This window comes from Chiloscyllium punctatum, chromosome 6 (genome assembly GCF_047496795.1).
Source record: "Chiloscyllium punctatum isolate Juve2018m chromosome 6, sChiPun1.3, whole genome shotgun sequence".
NCBI classification, from domain to species: Eukaryota; Metazoa; Chordata; class Chondrichthyes; order Orectolobiformes; family Hemiscylliidae; genus Chiloscyllium; species Chiloscyllium punctatum.
In genome coordinates this window covers 32,290,210-32,309,127 of record NC_092744.1, presented here as the reverse complement: position 1 = coordinate 32,309,127, position 18,918 = coordinate 32,290,210, and the positions used below count along the sequence as shown (strand labels likewise).

At 39.7% G+C, this 18,918-nt stretch overlaps 1 protein-coding gene across 1 annotated transcript; it reads right to left on the bottom strand.

The window, feature by feature from the left end:
* Nucleotides 1–809: 809 nt before the first annotated feature.
* On the bottom strand, nucleotides 810–17,795 carry LOC140478645 (palmitoyltransferase ZDHHC19-like). The gene is made up of 7 exons (XM_072571861.1): nucleotides 17,776–17,795; nucleotides 10,560–10,681; nucleotides 6,123–6,268; nucleotides 4,066–4,238; nucleotides 3,166–3,268; nucleotides 2,126–2,214; nucleotides 810–924 (listed from the first exon to the last, which is right to left on the bottom strand). The coding sequence occupies exons 1-7, from the start codon at nucleotides 17,793–17,795 to the stop codon at nucleotides 810–812; spliced, it is 768 nt and encodes a 255-aa protein (XP_072427962.1).
* Nucleotides 17,796–18,918: the final 1,123 nt, after the last annotated feature.

The following is an 18,918-nucleotide window of genomic DNA, read 5'->3' as shown; positions in this document are numbered from 1 at the left end:
GGCTGAACAGGCTTGGGCTGTTTTCCCTGGAGCGTCAGAGGCTGAGGGGTGACCTTATAGAGGTTTACAAAATTATGAGGGGCATGGATAGGATAAATAGGCAAAGTCTTTTCCCCAGGGTTGGGGAGTCCAGAACTGGAGGTCATAGGTTTAGGGCAAGAGGGGAAAGATATGAAAGAGATCTAAGGGGCAACCTTTTCACACAGAGGGTGGTACGTGTATGGAATGAGCTGCCAGAGGATGTGGAGGAGGCTGGTACAATTGCAACATTTAAGAGGCATTTGGATGGGTATATGCATAGGAAGGGTTTGGAGGGATATGGGCCGGGTGCTGGCAGGTGGGACTAGATTGGGTTGGGATATCTGGTCGTCATGGACAGGTTGGACCGAAGGGTCTGTCTCCATGCTGTATATCTCTATGACTCTACAACATGGCTGACAATATTGACATTGTTCAATTGTGAAAGTGCAAATCGGAGCAGGGCTTCATGTGCATTTCACTTTCCCTTGTTAGAGGTCACTAGATGTAATCAGTGTCTATCTCTCAGCCCAACTAAAATTAGGAGCTGAGTGTTTATTGTAAACTCCTCACTGATGTTATTGCACAGACCCTTTGACATGATTCTGATCTGTAAGTCCTTCTGAATTTAATTGATCTCTTATTGTAATTCCAACAAGGAGCAGCAGGAAATCAGCAGAGACCCAGTTGTCTGGATGCTCTGCCATTGCCAGGAATCTTCTCAAACCCTCTTAAGTGATAACGGGACGTATAGTAAATTTTTACAACTTCCTAAGCAATGAATCTCTATGTCATTGGCTATTTGAGGGTTTTGGAAGCTGGCATACTGAACAGATGGAAATACACCAGGTTCCAGAGGTTTGCATCTGGATCAGACGCCAAAAGTCCTGGACAAAAACGCAATCCCTGAAGAAGCAAAAGCAATGGTTAAACATATTTGCAGATCATGTCACTTGCTAAGGGATTGAGCTGTAAATGACTGACATCGGAAAGAATTGAGGCAAATGGAAGAACAAATGTTAAATGCTCTCTAGAGCTGAATAAGATTGGTGCTATCGTCCACCTGCCTTCTCATAATGATCAGCTATCCTCCCAATGACACTGCAATCTATTGGATTATGTCCCAAGTAGTTTCAAGGGCATTAATACTACTATAATAGAAATTCAAACTTATTACTGAACAAAATGCTAACTGAAGGGCACTATATCTTCTTTTATTTACTCACAAGGAAAACTGAGATCAGGAACTTGTACAATAGTGAAAAAAGGAATTGTATGTAGGTTCCTATTTCTAAATACGTTTTAAGAACATGAGCAACTCTTGAAAATATACCAGATAGTTTCCTTCTGTAGACCACATTTAATCAGTCATGTTATTTACACTCTCTCTGTATATTTAATCCAATTAGGGATATTTCTGAATGAATGCTTGGCAATTCCCAAAGGATGCTCCTAGGATAACATCAGCTTCTCATTGTTATCCAATGACATCCAGTCAAATATGTGTATTTTATGGGCATTGATTAGGCTTTAACTTCAGTGGGACTGCATTGTTCGTTACATTTAAATACACTGCTGGAATGATTGTCTAAATTCACTGACTGAAGCACATTGTCAAGCAAGGACCAATACCTTCAGGAATAGGGTAGGGACAGATTGTCACTCTAAGAGCTCTGTACTTTAACTAACAAGGAAGTCAGTGCAGTAATTTTTGATCCATTTCATTGACTGTCTGAGTGTTAATAACTTGTACTATGTTTCGAATTAATACTGATCATTTGCAATTCATGCTAAGCACAGCAGAAGGGTCACAGAAGTAAGATTAATCATATAATTTGGTCATTAGAAACAGTTGAAATTTATGAAGTTTGTATAGAATGTGTTACATTTGGCCTCTAAGTCTGACTTGGTCTTTATCTCAATTACAGAGGATGAACAGGAAAATTCCTATGAATTTCACCCAACTTTACCAATATGCGGTTGGTGACAACCACATGATTTACCTTTCCATCTATATGTAAATCTTTGTAATACCCAGTAGCTGGTTTATGACGAAATCATTTCTGGACCAATTTTGAGGATGACCATTCTTTAAATTTAGACTCACCTTGGCACAATGCGTCCACACAGCATGTTGAAAAAGTTCTTTTTCCAGCCCTGTGTGAAGGGATTTTTTCTCTCTTCCTCATCATTGTACTGTCAGGGGAAAAAAAATGGCTTTATGCAGCAGAATCCAATTACAATAGGCTAACAAATGTTTGCAGAGAAACTGGCATTCAGATTTTTTCCAAATATTTGTCCAGTATTACCTGATGCTAGCATGACAATAAAATTGGTTCACTGCACCAAATGTTCATCGCTAACAAATCATTATCAACCAAAATGGTATTGTTGAACAGAAACATCATACAATTATTGATACATTCCTCCACTTCTAACATTGCCAGCAGATTTAATGTATCTAGACAGCTGCCAATAGGCAGAATTGAATGTAAACATCATCAACAGCATATTGTAACTGAACAAACGATGTGCAGAACTGTAAAGGTTTATAGTACAAAAGTATTTGTGTCAACTCTTTGCAAGATAAATGTAAATAACAGCACTGGCCTACACTTTCCTTGTACCTTACCTGTGTACAAGAAGACTGCGATTTTCCTTGTTTCAAATACTTATCTGATTTTCTGTTAAAATAAACAATGGCTTCTTCCTTGACCACTCCTTCTGCCAAAGCATTTGCTGGAATTGTCAACTTGATGAGAATACCAAATGGACAGATAAATTTGACCATTAAAGTCAATGTAAAGGGAAACTATGTGGTGTTTAATGGACAGTCAATTTAATACTGTTCATTGTTTAGTCCCTATGTAATTCTTTGGTTCATGTTCCAATTCCCTTTGTGTCTTAATAAGCAGGTGTAAAGTTGACTGCCAGGACAGCCTGTCCATAACTGGGTCAGTGTACTTTTCCTTTTGTGTTTTCATTGAGGTTTTGCAAATCCCTTGATTAAGTTGGAACCAGTGAAGGAGTTTGGCCAGAAGGCTTAGGTAAGAAAACAGAAAAAGCTACCAAATGATCAACTGTTTTTTTGTTTGAAGGAAAGATTTAGCTCACACCATCCTCTGTCGATTGTATTTTGTGTGTTACCTCTTCAGACATAGTTTCTCCCAGCGCAATGAGTTCAATATGAGCTCCGAATAGGAAAAGTACTGGAAAGAGGAAAAAAGCAATTGGAACAATAACAGCATAACTGAGAGTTATTCTTAAGGAAAATTCAATTTTGTAAACAAGCTTTATAACTCGATTTGGCTGATGAATTGAAATGTTGAGCAGCAGAGTTTAAAGACTATTGTAAACCATGAACTGGCATTCTTAGTTATTAAGAGCTGAAAATGTATTGCTGGAAAAGCGCAGCAGGTCAGGCAGCATCCAAGGAACAGGAGAATCGATGTTTCGGGCATCAGCCCTTCTTCAGGAATGATTCTCCTGTTCCTTCGATGCTGCCTGACCTGCTGCGCTTTTCCAGCAATGCATTTTCAGCTCTGATCTCCAGCATCTGCAGTCCTCACTTTTTCCCTTCTTAGTTATTAACCCAACACATGGCAATTATTCTCACTGGTTTGAGATGAACAACTGAAATTTAAAGGTATACCCACAGAAGGCTCAAGTGTGTCTTGAGTGCCTAAGTGTGTCAGTTCTCTATCTGAACATATTGTTCATGCTGTGAATTAAGCACTTGTGATAGAAGTAGCCCTAGTTTTAATTTTCCTTTACATCAGTGCTGGTTTCAATATTGAACAGCCGACCTAGAATAGTCTTAATATTTGATGTCAAGTTGCAAACCAACTGATTGGATGTGAGTCTCCAACAGGATTCCCATCCATGGTTCTGACTAGGCTGAGAGCAAATTTGCACATTTCCTCAGCAGTGCTGATCTGGTCCTTGAGAATTCTTTGGAAGCTTTCTGTGCCTAACAACCACTAACAAGTGTGGGATCCCCAGTCGCAGAAATGCTACCTACAACTCTAAGTCACAATGCAAGGATACGTGGTGCCCTTCTCTGTTGTCATTGGCTCGTGGTGGTTGAGAATAAGGTACGTGATGCAGGATCCCAAAATAGTCAGCATGTAAAGGACAAGAAAGAAGACAAAGAGGAAAAAAAAGCGATAATTCCTTCTCCCAATACAGTTATTCACCCATTTGCAATGATGATCGAAATCCTGGAACAAGAGAAGGCAGTTAAAGGCAGTTATTAATCTGTACTTTCTTCTTTTCTTAAAAAAAATGCTCTATTGATCGCAGTATACAATAATACAGTCATTCAGTTAGTAACTCAACCAAGTTATTAGACTCCAGGCATGACCCTTGATCTGAGTTGTATTATCCCATTGTGACTAGGCCAAAAAGAAGGGTTTCATTGGCTTGGGGTCAAGGGAAGAAAAAGTAATCTCTGTTTCTTGTTCTTTATTGTTTTCCAATTATCTTGTTTAAGAGATATCAGTGCAAATGTCAGAGGAAGGTGAAATCAGATTCAACTAATGCTCTTGGTCAATACACAAATAATAAGCACATGAATGAAATAAAGAAAGGGTTAGAAAGTTAAACCAGTAAGGATTACGTGTCTTCAGGGGATGAATTAATGGTGAAAATTTACAGTTAAAAACAGGGAAGAAGATATCTTCAGTTTATATGTCACTTCGAGCTAATTTAATGTTTTGATTAATTGTGATTAATTCAATAAATTAGGAATATTTGCTATTAATTTTATGATTAAATATGAATATATGATTAGTAAACATGTAGAAACTTCTGGGAGTAAATTCCAGAAGTTGCTATTGTACTGATGGGAAATTTTTATCCATTTCAATGTGTCAACAGTTTAAAATCAAAAGTCAATTTCATTAATGACCCTGGTTCCTTGACTATGATTCTAACGCTAACAGTCTCTGTTTGTTCAAATTCATGGGTCAAGAAAATAATTATTAATGTATGAGTAGCACTTGAGACCCTGGTCCAATTGAAGGCATTTTCTCAGGTGATTATACAGCAGATTCACTCAATAAGCTCTATGTGTGTTTCTTATGCTTTGACTACTTTAGGAGATTGGGTAGCTCAGTTGCCTGGATGACTAGTTTGTGATATAGAGTAACACTAACAGCATCAGTTCAATTCCTATATCAACTGTGATCACCATGAAGTTCTCAACATTACCCCTTGCCATCATCCACCACGAGCTGACTCTCTTGAATGAGAGAATGGGATGATGGTGCCTTTATCTTTTTACCGTTAACTATCAGTGTTACATTTGTCCTTCCCAAATGGAAAGTGAAATTACGTATATTAAATGACCAGGCTGCCTAATCCCTTAAGTGTATTTTTAGGTGAGTTTAGGTAATTTGTTTATAGTATCTATAGAAAGGGTGTATCCCATGATACATGTATTTGTACATCTGGATTGGATCTACACATTCACATTCGGCAGATGCCAACATATAGCAATTAGGAGTGAGCCTCGATGATAAGTTTCTCAAAATCAGCAATATTCTACAGCATATATTTAAAAGTTAACATTTTCAACAACCCTGTAAATCAGGAGGTAACAAATTCATATCAAACATTTAATTATTCACCGTGCACACAGCATGCACAGGAAATCTTTAACATGTGTAATGTCCTGGGGTCTATAGGTAACATTTTTGTCAAGAATATTGGAACATGAGAAAGCATGGATGATTAAATCTGCTGGATTTGTTATGTCCATTCCTTATGCATAGAGTACCAGGAATAATCTACCTATTAACAATCTATTGAATCAAAGTATTAATAATCTATTTATTTACATAGTTTCCTCTTTGGATTTAATCAAACAAATTTATTATGTCGGCCATATATCTTGTGAAATGAACATTTCAGCTGACTTCTCAATTAAGCACAAAATTTGTTGTAAATGGAAGAGAAAGGAATGCAGAAATAAGCAACAAAGAGCTAAGCAAAACAAAGAATTAAATGAAAAGCTGAAAGATTTTTAAAATACTCTATGCCTTTTTTGTGACTCAGTTCCAGATCAACTGCCCATTTACAGACTATCTGTTTGAACTGCTCACCTCTATACAGACGTTGCAGAGTCTGCAATGTGAACAGCGGGGTGGGCGATAGAATTGACACACTCTGCACCATTTCAAACAAAATATCTTGCCATTGACTTTCACAACTTTAGGGTCAAGACTTTCATGCATTGATATATGTGAGCCTGCCATTAGAAAGAGTAAATATTTAGAATCGCATTGAATTTGAAAAGCAAACATTTCATAGGGGGTACCTATGGGATACAGCGGTGAGGCCCTCCAGTGATATTCACAATTCTGGAGATGAGTCGGAAAATTCCATGAAGTTGGGGGGTTGGGGAGAAACTACAAGTTAACCAATTGAAAGAGAGGCCTGTTCATACTGTAATAAATATAGGCTACCCACATCCTTGTTCATAATCTTTTTTTCAAGAAGGAAAATGTTGCATTTACATATTGCCTTTTCTTACCCACTACATCACACAGTTTCTCATGCTGCTTTTTCAGTTTAGCTCTCTATACTGTAAAGTTCATTGTGGAGGAAGGAGAAAAGAACAATGAAGATGCACCTTGATTAGATTACCTACAGTGTGGAAACAGGCCCTTCAGCCCAACCAGTCCCCCTCAGGCTAATGCAGCTAACACTATGGGCAGTTTAGCATAGCCAATTCACCTGGCCTGCACATCTTTGGACAGTGGGAGGAAACCTACACAGACAGTCACCCAAGGCTGGAATTGAACCTGGGACCCTGGTGCTTATGAAGCAACAGTGCTAACCACTGAGCCACCATGACTGATCTAACCCTCAAAGCAACCAACTCAGATCTTGACAGAATGCAGGGCACATTTTAAAGAACTTTCCTAGGCAATGGAACACATGAAGGGCAGGTTGTAAGGATGTGCACAAGGATGAGCAGACTTTTGTAAATTATAACATCTTGACTTGGTAAGGTTGGTCTTAGATTTCAGTCAGGAGATGGAATTAGTGTTTATTTTGAAGTGGGTGTAAGATAGTAAATATAAAATGATGGAAGGCGATGTGATACTGCTTGTAAAAAGAGAGAATAATTAGGCTGATTATTAATGGGTAGTCAGACATCTATTTAATGCATGTCTCAGTGGACTGAGCGCTGATAATTTGAGCATAATTGATGTCCTGTTGCCTATCTTTGTTCTCTTCCTCCTTCTCACTCTCTTCTTCATATTTTTCCTCCTGAATAAGTCAATTTGCAAAAAGTAGTTAGAGCTGCTCCCTCGTATGAGGCCTGTAGCAAATAACCATAGATATGAATAAGTGCTCAGTGCCGTATTACAAAGCTGCCCTGAATGGTGGGGGATCAGAAGTGTTACTTTAGTATATTAGCTGCATTCTCAGTGATTTCCCTTATGGCAACATGGCCACATTTTAGATGGCATGAGCTTCTAACAGGGAGTCAGGAGCCTTATCCCCATAGTACAATCTTTTCAAGCAATAGACAATTTGTTGAGAATTAAAGAGTTGAGATTGTGACCAGGATGACAGGTACATGACTCCTTAGAGTCATAGAGTAATACAGCATAGAAACAGACTCTTCAGTCCAACCAGTTCATGCCGAACATAATCCAAAGTAAGCTAGTCCCACTTGCCTGCTCCTGGCACATACCCTCCAAACCTTGCCTATTCATGTACTTATCTAAGTATCTTTTACAAGTTGTAACTATGCTCACATTTACCACTTCCTCAGGAAGTTCATTCCCTCAGTATGAATGATGGGCTTCCTGTGGTCATTAACCAGTTATAGGTTGAGGCAATTCCTTATGAGTGGAAGGGGTAAAGTTGTGGTGATGTCACCAGACAAGCAATGCAGACCCCTGGGTTGGGTAAATGTGCTCAAATCCGACCATGAAAGATGGTGATATTTGAATTCAATAAAACAAAAGGTCTGTAATTAAAATGACAATCTAATAATGAGCATGTAACCAATGTTGATTGTAGTAAGAAATTATCTTCTTCATCAATGTCAGTTAGGGAAGGAAATCTGCCATCCTTACCTGATCTGACCCACAAGTAACTGCAGATTCACAGTGATGTGATTGACTCTTAAATGATGTGATTGACTCTTAACTGCTGTCTAGATAATTAAGGATGGGTAATAAACACTGTTGCAGATAGTAATACCCACATCCCATGCAATTTAACAATACCCCAGGGCATTACTGTAGAGAACACAAAGGCAACATACAGGCAGTTAGTGACAATAGAAAATCTAACAGATGAATAATGGCATGTATTATTTCACTTTGTTTATTTGTGTTAATAGGGAAGGGAATTTTAAAGATTTTTTTGGTGTAGAAGGCCTCAGTGTCGTACTGACTTCATCAGTGAACTATGTACTATAAGATGTCATCAGTTATTATCTGAAAGGACCCGGGTGGCATGGAAACAGAGTGTGAGTAACATTAACAACCAAAGACAATGATGTTCTTGGCCAGGTTTGAGGCAGCAACTCTGGTTGCAAAAGCTGATTTGAGCCAGTAAGCTTCTTGATGAAGTAAAGATTCCTTGGACATTGCTTGACAGTGTTAGTGAAGGGGGAGAACTGCTGCCGGAGAAGCTTCTGTGGATGTCGTTCCTGTCGGAAACCTACTGTCTCCTCCTCCTTCTTTGGAAGCTTGTGTGGAGCTTCTTTGATGCTCTCAATCACACTTCCTTCCCAAAGCCAGCCCTACCAGGCCACTTATTTTTGCAGGCCAGCTATCTGTGAGCTGCACTAATACCACTACTGGGGTCTGCAGATTTTCATTAGGGGAGAACTGGAAATCATACTCTTATAAAGTACAAATTATTTATTGGCTATAGACATTACTGACAAAGTAGATAGTCAGAGACCTTCATCAGAATCACAGATTCCAGCTGCATGAGATCTGACTTATCAGTGATGAAAACTAACAGTTTGTGTAATTGTTACTGACATTGACAGCAGTGCCAGGTAGTCAAGCCACTTGCCGTACAGAGAAAATGAAATCTAAGGACTGGTAGAGACCAACTAAAAATGCCAAAACTTGGTACAGTAGCTAGAATTACTGAGCTGGCAGCTAATCTGCAAATTTGAATGATCCCTTTTAATTTAGCTGCCAAAAAGACTTGCACCAATTTGTGTCCCTTTCTGCTGTGTGATGTCATCCATGTGGGTTTCAAGAACTTTGTCCATCCCTCATGCACCAGATAACCCTGATCAGCATAAATTATCTTTTACATTAAATGCTATCAGCATCCAATTATGATTTGGAGGTGCTGGTATTAGACTTGGGGTGGACAAAGTCTGAGGTCAGACGACACTAGGTTATAGTCGAACAGATTTATATGAAATCACAAGCTTTCTGAGCATCAGGAGAAAGCTTATGATTTAAAATAAACCTCTTGGACAATAACCCGGTGTTGTCTGACTTCTGATTGCGAGCACTACTGCCTGTATCAAAATAATGTACCAGTTTATGATAATACTGGCAAGTCAACTCCCAGAATGAAATCTCATTCGATAAATCATGCTTTTTTTTGTTGATTTAGTTAATGTGAATGGCTAGTCATTAAAGTATATTCATATGAAATTGCCAATTTCACTAACAACAAAAGAATATCAAGCTATTAAACATAGAAAACAGTTAGAATAAATTTAAAACACACAGGAAAACAGTGTTAATCTGTCCTGACTGTCACAGAGATTTAAGACCATTTGACTTCTTATAATTTCTTTGCCATTGACTCTGGAGTTAATTCCTTTCTATGTCTACCGACATGAAATTTTCATAAATCTGAGCACCTAACCTTTCTCAGGTCTAATAGCCTGCAGACTTCTAACCAAACTCTTCTGGTTTGGAAAGTTTACAACCTAAATCCTTCTGCCAAGGTAACTGTTTCCCTGAACTGCCCTGAATTCCTTCAAAATAATAGACTGAACTTGTTCAATTTTGGTGCATCTTGTCTTCTGAAATGAATTTAAAAATCTGAGATTCTTCTTAAATGAAATCAAAGCTAATAGCCTTAAATGTTTACCTAGCCTATTGTAAATCCATCAATATAAGCATATTTCCGATTACCACAAGGGTCTGCACCAGTAAGGTAAACTTTGTAACAAGTGCTGAATTTAGGTGACTGTTCTAGAAGGAACTTTGACCTTGCTTTTAAAAAGAAAATCCTTCACAGAAATAGTCAACATCGATTTACCTCTGCTTTGTGACTGAAGTTACAAAAATGATATTAGTATATGTAAATTGTCTTCCTTCCATCACAGATGAATGATGTTTTTTTTTGGTTTTTGGTTTTTAAGGGTATTCTATACTGCTTGAAAAGCAAGTTCTATACAGAGCTCCACGGTAGTTAATGGGGAATGATTTATTGTAAAGATTGAGATTATACAAAACAGACTTCAAAGTGAATGGATCTCACTCCAAATGAACAAGGTTTGTCCATTTCTTTGAAAAATTAAATTGCTTTACCTTGTTGTAGAATTCCAGGATCCATGAAGCTGGTGATAATGAAACTTGTAAAGCACAGTATGAACAAGATTCCGGTAGTAATTGGGAAGACCAAGGAAACTTTAACAGCCAAGAAAGCACAACTGAAAAAGAGAGGCAATTTTTTATGAATTTTGTAATCTGGAGTTAAAAAGACAGCAAGTGTATGCCTTGTATACACAGAAAAATGTCAGAGTTGCTGTCAGTAGATCCTGGTTGCCATTTAAAAAAAAAACTTTGAACTGCTCACCAACAAAACAATCCTCTCATTATTTCTTCTTGCAATTGTCCGCAGTAGCCAATTCCTTCTTTTAGCTCTTTCTCTCTTTTGTTTAAACCATTTGTGGGATGTGGGTTTCACAGTTTGGGCCAACATTTATTGCCCATCCCGAGTTGCCCTTGAGAAAGTAGTGCTGAAAATGTGTTGCTGGAAAAGCTCAGCAGGTCAGGCAGCATCCAAGGAGCAGGAGCACCACTACTTGAGAAAGTAGTGAGAAAGTAGTGGTGAGCTGCCTTCTTGAACTGCTGTGGTCAATTTTGTCTCCCGACACCCATAAGATTGTTGGGGAGGGACTTCCAGGATTTTACCCTCGTGACCCTGAAGGAAAAAAGAATACATTTTAGGATGGTGAGTGGTTTGGAAGGGAATTTGTAGATATTGGTGTCCCCATGTTTCTGACTTCCTAAGGTAGTTTTTTGGGGGTTTGAAAGTGCTATGGAAGGATGCTTTGGTGAATTTCTAAAGTGTAGCTTGTAGATGGTAGTCACTGCTGCTATTGGCATTGATGGTGGAGGGAATTCATATTTGTGGGTGTGGTGCCAATCAAGTGTGTTGCTTTGTCCCAGATGGAGTTAAGATTCTTGACTGATGATTGAGTTGCACACATTCTGCAAAAAGGGAATATTTCATCACACTCCTGACTTATACACAATGGATAGGCTTTGGAGAGTGATCAGTTAAGTTACTTGGTGAAGGATTCCTTGTCTCTGATCTGTTCTTGTGGCCACAGCATTTACATAGCTAGGTCAGTCCAATTTCTGCTCAATCATAATCCCCATAATGTTGATTCAGTAACAGTAGTGCCATTGAATGTCAATGTTTATTTTCATAGAAATACTCAAAAGTGTATGGTAAAACAGGGCAAAAAGTCAGCATGGTTTCATAAAAGGGAGGTCATGCCTGACAAATCTGTCAGAATTCTTTGAGGAGATAACAAACAGGTTAGATTGAGAGCCAATAGATGTTATCTACTTGAACTTCCAGATGACCTTTGTCAAGGTGCTGCACAGGAGGCTGCTGAGTTAGCTAAGGGTCCATGATGTTAGAGGCAAGAACCAGCATGGATAAAAGGTTGGCTGTCTGGCAGAAAGCCAAAAGTGGGGATAAAAAGGTCTTTCTCAGATGACCGTCAGTAACTAGTGATGTTCTGCAAAGGTCAGTGTTGGACCACAACTTTTAACTTTATACATTAATGATTTAGATGAAGGAACTGAGGGCATTCTAGCTAAGTTTGAAGAGGATACAAAGATAGGCGGAGGGACAAGTAACATTGAGGAGGTGGAGAGACTGCAGAAGGATTTGGGCAGGTTAGGAGAATGGGCAAAGAAGTGACAGATGGAGTCCAAAGTGGGAATGTGAGGTCATGCTCTGTGGTGGAAAGAATAGAGACATGGGGAGAAATGGGGGAAAAAAATCGGAAATCAGAAGTACAAAGGGACTTGAGAGCCTGAGTCCAGGATTCGCTTGAGCTAAACTTACAGGTTGAGACAATAATTAGGAAGGCAAATACAATGTTGGCATTTATTTCAAGAGTCGAGAATGTGGTGCTGTAAAAGCACAGCAGGCCAGGCAGCATTTGAGGAGCAGGAGAATCGGCATTTTGGGGATAAGCTCTTCGTCAGGAGGGCAGGATTCACACTCTCAACTCTGATTTCCAGCATCTGCAGTCCTCACTTTCTCCGAATGTATTTCAAGAGGACTAGAATATAAAAGCAGAGATGTGCTTCTGAGGTTTTTGAGATTCTGGTCAGAACACATTTAGAGTATTGTGAGCAATTATTTTTGTTGTATAGATCACACCAGGATATTGTAAGATGCACATTGATGTAATGGAAACCAAGATTAACAAGGGAAAATTAAAAGATATGACCATATGAGATTAGTTTTGTGAGGTTTATGGAAAAATAGGGAGATGTAGTGAAGTGGCTCCAGATAATAGAGCTAAGGTTTTCATTGTAAACTTAAAGAAAAAGCACAAGAATGGATTGAGTTGAAGTGAAAACAATTAAAACATCATGACAACTTCCAACTAAGCAAGTGTTATCACATGGTAACCTCTGGATGTATGCAAACAAAATCTGCACATTGAGTACTTGACAGATTACTAATTGTGGAAAGCTACAAATCGATGCACATGACATTTATTGTACTCTGGCAAAGCGAATAATCCTGTAAATATTAATTCTGCTATCCATGATAGCAAAACTAATCTGAATTGACCAACTCTCCTGTAAAGTGCATCTATGACTTGCTGAATCTCATGCTACAATTTGGCAGATATGTTCTAGAGATTGCCAATGGTTCTCTGAAGTGAACCTGTAAAACTTCAGTCAGATAGTTAGTGAACAAGTGTCCAAGTGTGAAAAGGCAGGATGGCAAAGTAACTGCTGCAAAAAATTGTTTTTGAATAGCAGAATTTATTTGGCAAATTCTTTAGTGTTTTGATCCTGAGAGTTGCTGTAATGTAAACCTCTGTCTAAACTAAAGTGGTGCATTAGGAATATGAACACAGAAAACCCAAAGCCTGGCAACACTGCCCATTCTTATAATAGGTGCAAAATGAGAAAAACAATTATTTTGTTTACAATGGAATAGGCGAACTTTTGCTTCGGATATCGAGGACTGTTTTAGAGCTGTCAATTATAGGTGAATTTCCCACTGAGTAAAGCTATCCATTGCTTTTTATTCACAAACAGAAACAGTAAGATTTTACAGTAAGTAAAAGAAGACCTTGAATTTTGTTTTTATTCCAGTCTCTCCTATCTTTTTTGATGATTTTCCTTTCCTTTCTTGTATCCCACTGTGTAAGAAATTTTCTTCATTCCCAGGTGGGATAGCAAAATGTAACATGGTGTTTGAAGGGCAGTCGTTCAATAGGTTGAGAATTATAATTAGTGAGATTATAGAAACAGCTGGAAAAGTTATGGTGGACAGATATTGAATTACTTTACATGATGGTTGCCTCAATTTTGCAAATGGTAGCAAACTCTATTTCTCAACTACTCAGCAGCGGTATCTGAGAGAATGTGCAAATTTTTGCAAATTAGATCCATTCAGGTGCATTTGTAATTGCCTGGGCGTTTCTCCATACAGAGTCGTAGAGTCATAGAGATGTACAGCACAGAAACTGAGTCCAACTTGTCCATGTCGACCAGCTATCCTAAATTAATCTAGTCCCAATTGACAGGATTTGACCTATTTCCATCTAAATCTTTCTCATTTATGTGCCCATTCAGATGCTTTTCAAATGTTGTAATTGTACCAGTCTCCACCACCTCCACTGGCAGTTCATTCCACCCTCTGCATGAAAAAGTTACCTCTTACGGTCTCTTTTAAATCTTTCCCCACTCACCTTAAACCTATGCCCTCTAGTTTTGGACTCCTCTAGCGTGGGGAAAAGATTTTGTCTATTTATCCTACCCATGCCCCTCATGATTTTATAAACCTCTAAAAGGTCACTCCTCAGCCTCCGACATTCCAGGGAAAATCGCCCCATCTATTCAGCCGTTTCCTATAGCTCAAATCCTCCAATCCTAACAACATCCTTGTAAATCTTTTCTGAGTCTTTACAAGTTTCACAACATCCTTCCTATAGCAGGGAGATCTAATTGCATGCAGTATTCCAAAAGTGGCCTCACCAATGTCCTATATAGCTGCAACATGACCTCCCAACTCCGATATTCAGTGCACTTACCAACAAAAGCAAGCATATCAAACTCCTTTTTCACTATCCTGTCTACATGTGACTTCACTTCCAAGGAACTATGAATCTGCACCCCAACATCTCTTTGTTTGGCAACACTCCTTAGGGCCCTAACATTAACTGTATCAGTCCTGCTCTGGTTTACCTTACCAAAATGCAACACTTCGAGGAGAAAGTGAGGACTGCAGATGCTGGAGATCAGAGCTGAAAATGTGTTGCTGGAAAAGCGCAGCAGGTCAGGCAGCATCCAAGGAGCAGGAGAATCGACGTTTCGGGCATGACTTCTCATTTATGTATATTATACTCCATCTGTCACTCCTCCACCCATTTGCTATCTGATCAAGGTCTTGTTGTATTCTAAGGTAATCTTCTTTGCTGTTCACTACACCACCAATTTTGGTGCCATCTGCAAACTTACTAACCATAGCTCCAATATTCACATCCAAATCATTTATATATATATGACAAAAAGCAGTGGACCCAGCATATATCCTTGTGGTACACCACTGGTCACAGGCCTCCAATCCATAAAACGACCCACCACCACCATCCTCTATCTCCTACCTTCTATTAACACTGTCATAGTTGCATGGCTAAAAATTCTTTCAATTAATATTTAATTGCAGGAGAGAAGTTCCTGAAGTAGGTGTGGAGAGCAAAGGATCCTGGCAGTGTACAAATAAAGGTTTGAAACAAAAGCAAAACGTTCTCGAGATATCTGGCTGGTCTGTCAACATCTGCATAGCCATAAACAGTTATCGTTTCAGGACTGAGAAATAAGAAACCAACTTTAATGGTGCTGACAAGTAACCAGACCAGACCATATCATTCTGTAAAAATATTTATTAGTTAGTGCTACAACAGAATTAAGAGGGGTGAACTGATGCCTTTTCTAGTCCAACTCCTCCATTGACAACAGCAAAGTTTAAATTTAAAAAGGGAATTGGTGGGGGGATCCATGATGACGGCGATCTAGGACGATCGCGTTACAGAACTCCGCACCTCAGCACAAGCAGGACGAACTTCTAACCCACCCTACCCAGACCATTGTAATATCCTGGGACTCTGGGAAAGGTTGTGCAGTCCCAGGAAACTGTAAAAAATCAACTTAGCTGCGTTTTCGCCATCTGGAGATGCCGAAGAAGGGAGGAGAAGCGTCCAAGGCCAGGCCCATGGCCCAGCCTGCAAGATCCTTGGACTCGAATACCTATCTCTCGAGATATTGGGTAAGATGAGGAGAAGCTGGCCTCGATCTCTGTCATGTTGCAGAAACATGAACCTTGAGACCTGGGGAAAAGGACAGATGAGGTAGAACACAGAGTCACAGTGGTGGAAGCTGATACCTGTTCCTCCAAGGTTAGGATCCAAGCCCTGGAAACACAGGCCCGTAATTGGTGTGACCAAGTGGATGATCTTGAGAACAGGGGCAGGAGAAAAAATATTCGGAACATCGGTCTGCAGGAGGGTAAGGAAGGTGAGCAGCTGGCAGAAGTTATTGAGGACTGATTGCTGAAATTCCTTAACTTGGAGGCTGGCATGAGAGGCTTGAAGATTGAGAGGGCTTACCAGGTCACTGTTCAGAGATCAGGTCTGGGTCAATGTCCTCGTCCTCCCTTGCTGCGGTTTCATCATTATAGAGATGAGAGAATCGTGGAATCCAGGGGAAAGATCCGAAGGCCCTAATTTACGAGGGCTCTAAGATCATGTTTTTCCAGGACTTCTCAGTGGCGGTTATCTAGAAAAGAAAATCTTATGATGGCGTCAAGAGAAGACAGAGGGAGCTTGGGATCCAATACTCTCTGAGGTATCCGGCAGTGCTTCAATTGCCTTAGATGGATCTGTACATTTCTTTGACACGTAGGAGAAGGCAAGAGACTTTGTTGTCAAATTAACTTAATCTGAACAATTTAGTATGTACAAATAGTAGTGTTGTTTGGGTATGTCTTTTTTATTTTTATTTTGTTAAAAACAGAGGAAGTCCAGTTGGGGCTTTCTTTTCCTATCTTTTTTATTGGTAATAATCTGGTTTAAACGGCTTGGCAGCAGTTGAGATGGTACTTTCAATTTCTAAGTTATACCAAACGATGGGTGGGGTATTTACCCCTTTTTTGTTAAGAAAAGAATTTCTTTATTCATATTGCTACTCCATGGTGTATTTTCTTTTTTTTCTGCATGTGTTTGCGATGCAGCTCTAGCTAGGAGAAGGGAAAATGGTTGGGATGACTAGGTGCCTACTTACGGGCAGTTTATACCCGGTTTAGGTAATTAAATGTCTGGCCTGCAGTCTTAGCAGTGGGATGGGTAATTGGGTTTTGGGATGGGTAGTTGCCCCCTTTGGGCAGGAGGTGAGTTCACCTATTCAGAGCCACTGGCGCTTTATGTGTCGTTTTGTTTTTTGGTTTTTGGTGTATATAATCTTTGATAGCTTTGTAGGTTTGTTAACTGTAGTGGTTTTAGTTTATATAGTTTTTATGTTCGATGGATCATGTGACACAAAGGCTCGGCGAATTGTGGTTTGAGTTGCTCCTCTCTGGAATCTCAATGTTACTGCAGAAGGTTATGGCTAATGACTTGATTAAATGGAATATCAAGGGGAGTCACTCACCAATTAAGAGGAAGAAGGTACTTTTGAGTCTTAGAAAGGAGAAGGTGGATATTGCTTTGTTACAGGAGAAATATTTGGATGATAGGGAGCATTTGAAACTATAGCAGAATGGTTTTGATCGGGTTTACTTTCCACCTTTTAATACCAGCAGTAGAGGAGTCACAATATTAGTTAGGCTAAGTTATTAGAGTGTGTTAAAGTCACACACGGGAGGTTTGTAATTCTCAAAGCCCTGATAAATGGGGAAGAATCTGGTGTTTTCAATGTTTATTGCCCTCTGGCCCATCCCCTCAAATTTCTAGTAGATGTGTTTTCTAAACTGATCAGTCTTGAGTTCCGGCATATCATTATAGGGGGAGATTTTAATTGTCTCATGGATCCCACAGTAGACAGGTTACCCAATGGCCCCCTGATACCCTGAGTATAACCTAAACAATTAGTGGATCTGTGTATGGAGTTAGGATTGGTAAATGTGTGGAGGCATCTCCACCCTACTGACAGGGATTTATGTTTTTTTCCAATCCACACAGATATCACACTAGGATTGATTCTTTTCTGACCCCCGTGGCAACTCTGGACTCAATGGAATCTTTACGATTGGTAACGTTACCATCTCTGATCACGCCCCATGTTCCTGTTGGTTAAGATTAAGGACGTTACAGTGGGCCCAAGGCACTGGTGAATGAATCCCTTTATCCTCAAGGATAATAAGTTTGTGGAGTACTTCTCCAGGGAATTTCAGATGTTCCTAGACATTAACTCAAGCTCAGTTAGTAGCCCATCCGTCCTTTGGGAAGGTGTCAAAGCCTATTCCAGGGGGTTAGTTATTTCCTACTCTGCCAGGAGGAAGCGGCAGAAGAATGAACAGCAACGTTTCCTTGGAGCACGGTTGAAGGCTGCCGTGAAGGCTTACATTGACAGGCCCTTGTTGGTCAAGCTACAGAGGATGACAGCGCTGCGATCTGCATTGAATTCTGTGCTCACGCAGACAGCAAAGAAGGAGCTTAGTTTTGCAAAGATCATATGAGCATGGTGACAGTCTAGGAAAAGGAGCCCCCCTTAAGCCATTATGGCGATTAGGGAATGGTCTGGGAATCTTATATGTGATTCCAAAAAGACTAATGTGACATTCCAGAGATTTTACTCTAAGTTATATCAATCTGAGGGTTGTGAGGAGGGGTGGGCCAAAATTGAGTTTTTTTTAAGGATCTGGAGCTCCCGGGCATGACCCCCAAAAAAGAGTCTTTTCTCAATGCCCCCTGATCAAAGCAAGAAGTGCAGGAAGCTGTGAGGCAGCTTCAAAGTGGAAAGGCGCCCAATCCTGATGGACTGCCCAGTCCTGATGGACTTCCCAACGAATTCTATAAGGAATTTATAAACATATTGTCAAGCCCAATGGTCAATATGTTTAATGACTCATTCAGCCATGATTGTCTCCCACCATCTCTGAGAGAGGCCAACATTTCACTTATTCTTAAAAACGGGAAGGTCCTGGAGGACTGTGTTTTGTACAGGCCCATCTCACTCTTAAATGTGAATTTTAAAATCCTCTCTAAGACTTTTGCATAAGGCTGTGTTACTTTCTATTGTTAAAGAGGACCAGACAGGCTTCATAAAGGGCCGCAGATCCTCCAAAATTGTTAGGAGGCTGCTTAATGTAATTCAAGCATGCCAACAACAGTCAATACAGGGACTGGTGATTTCTCTCGGTGCAGAGAAGGCATTTGACTGAGTTGAGTAGCCGTATCTTTAC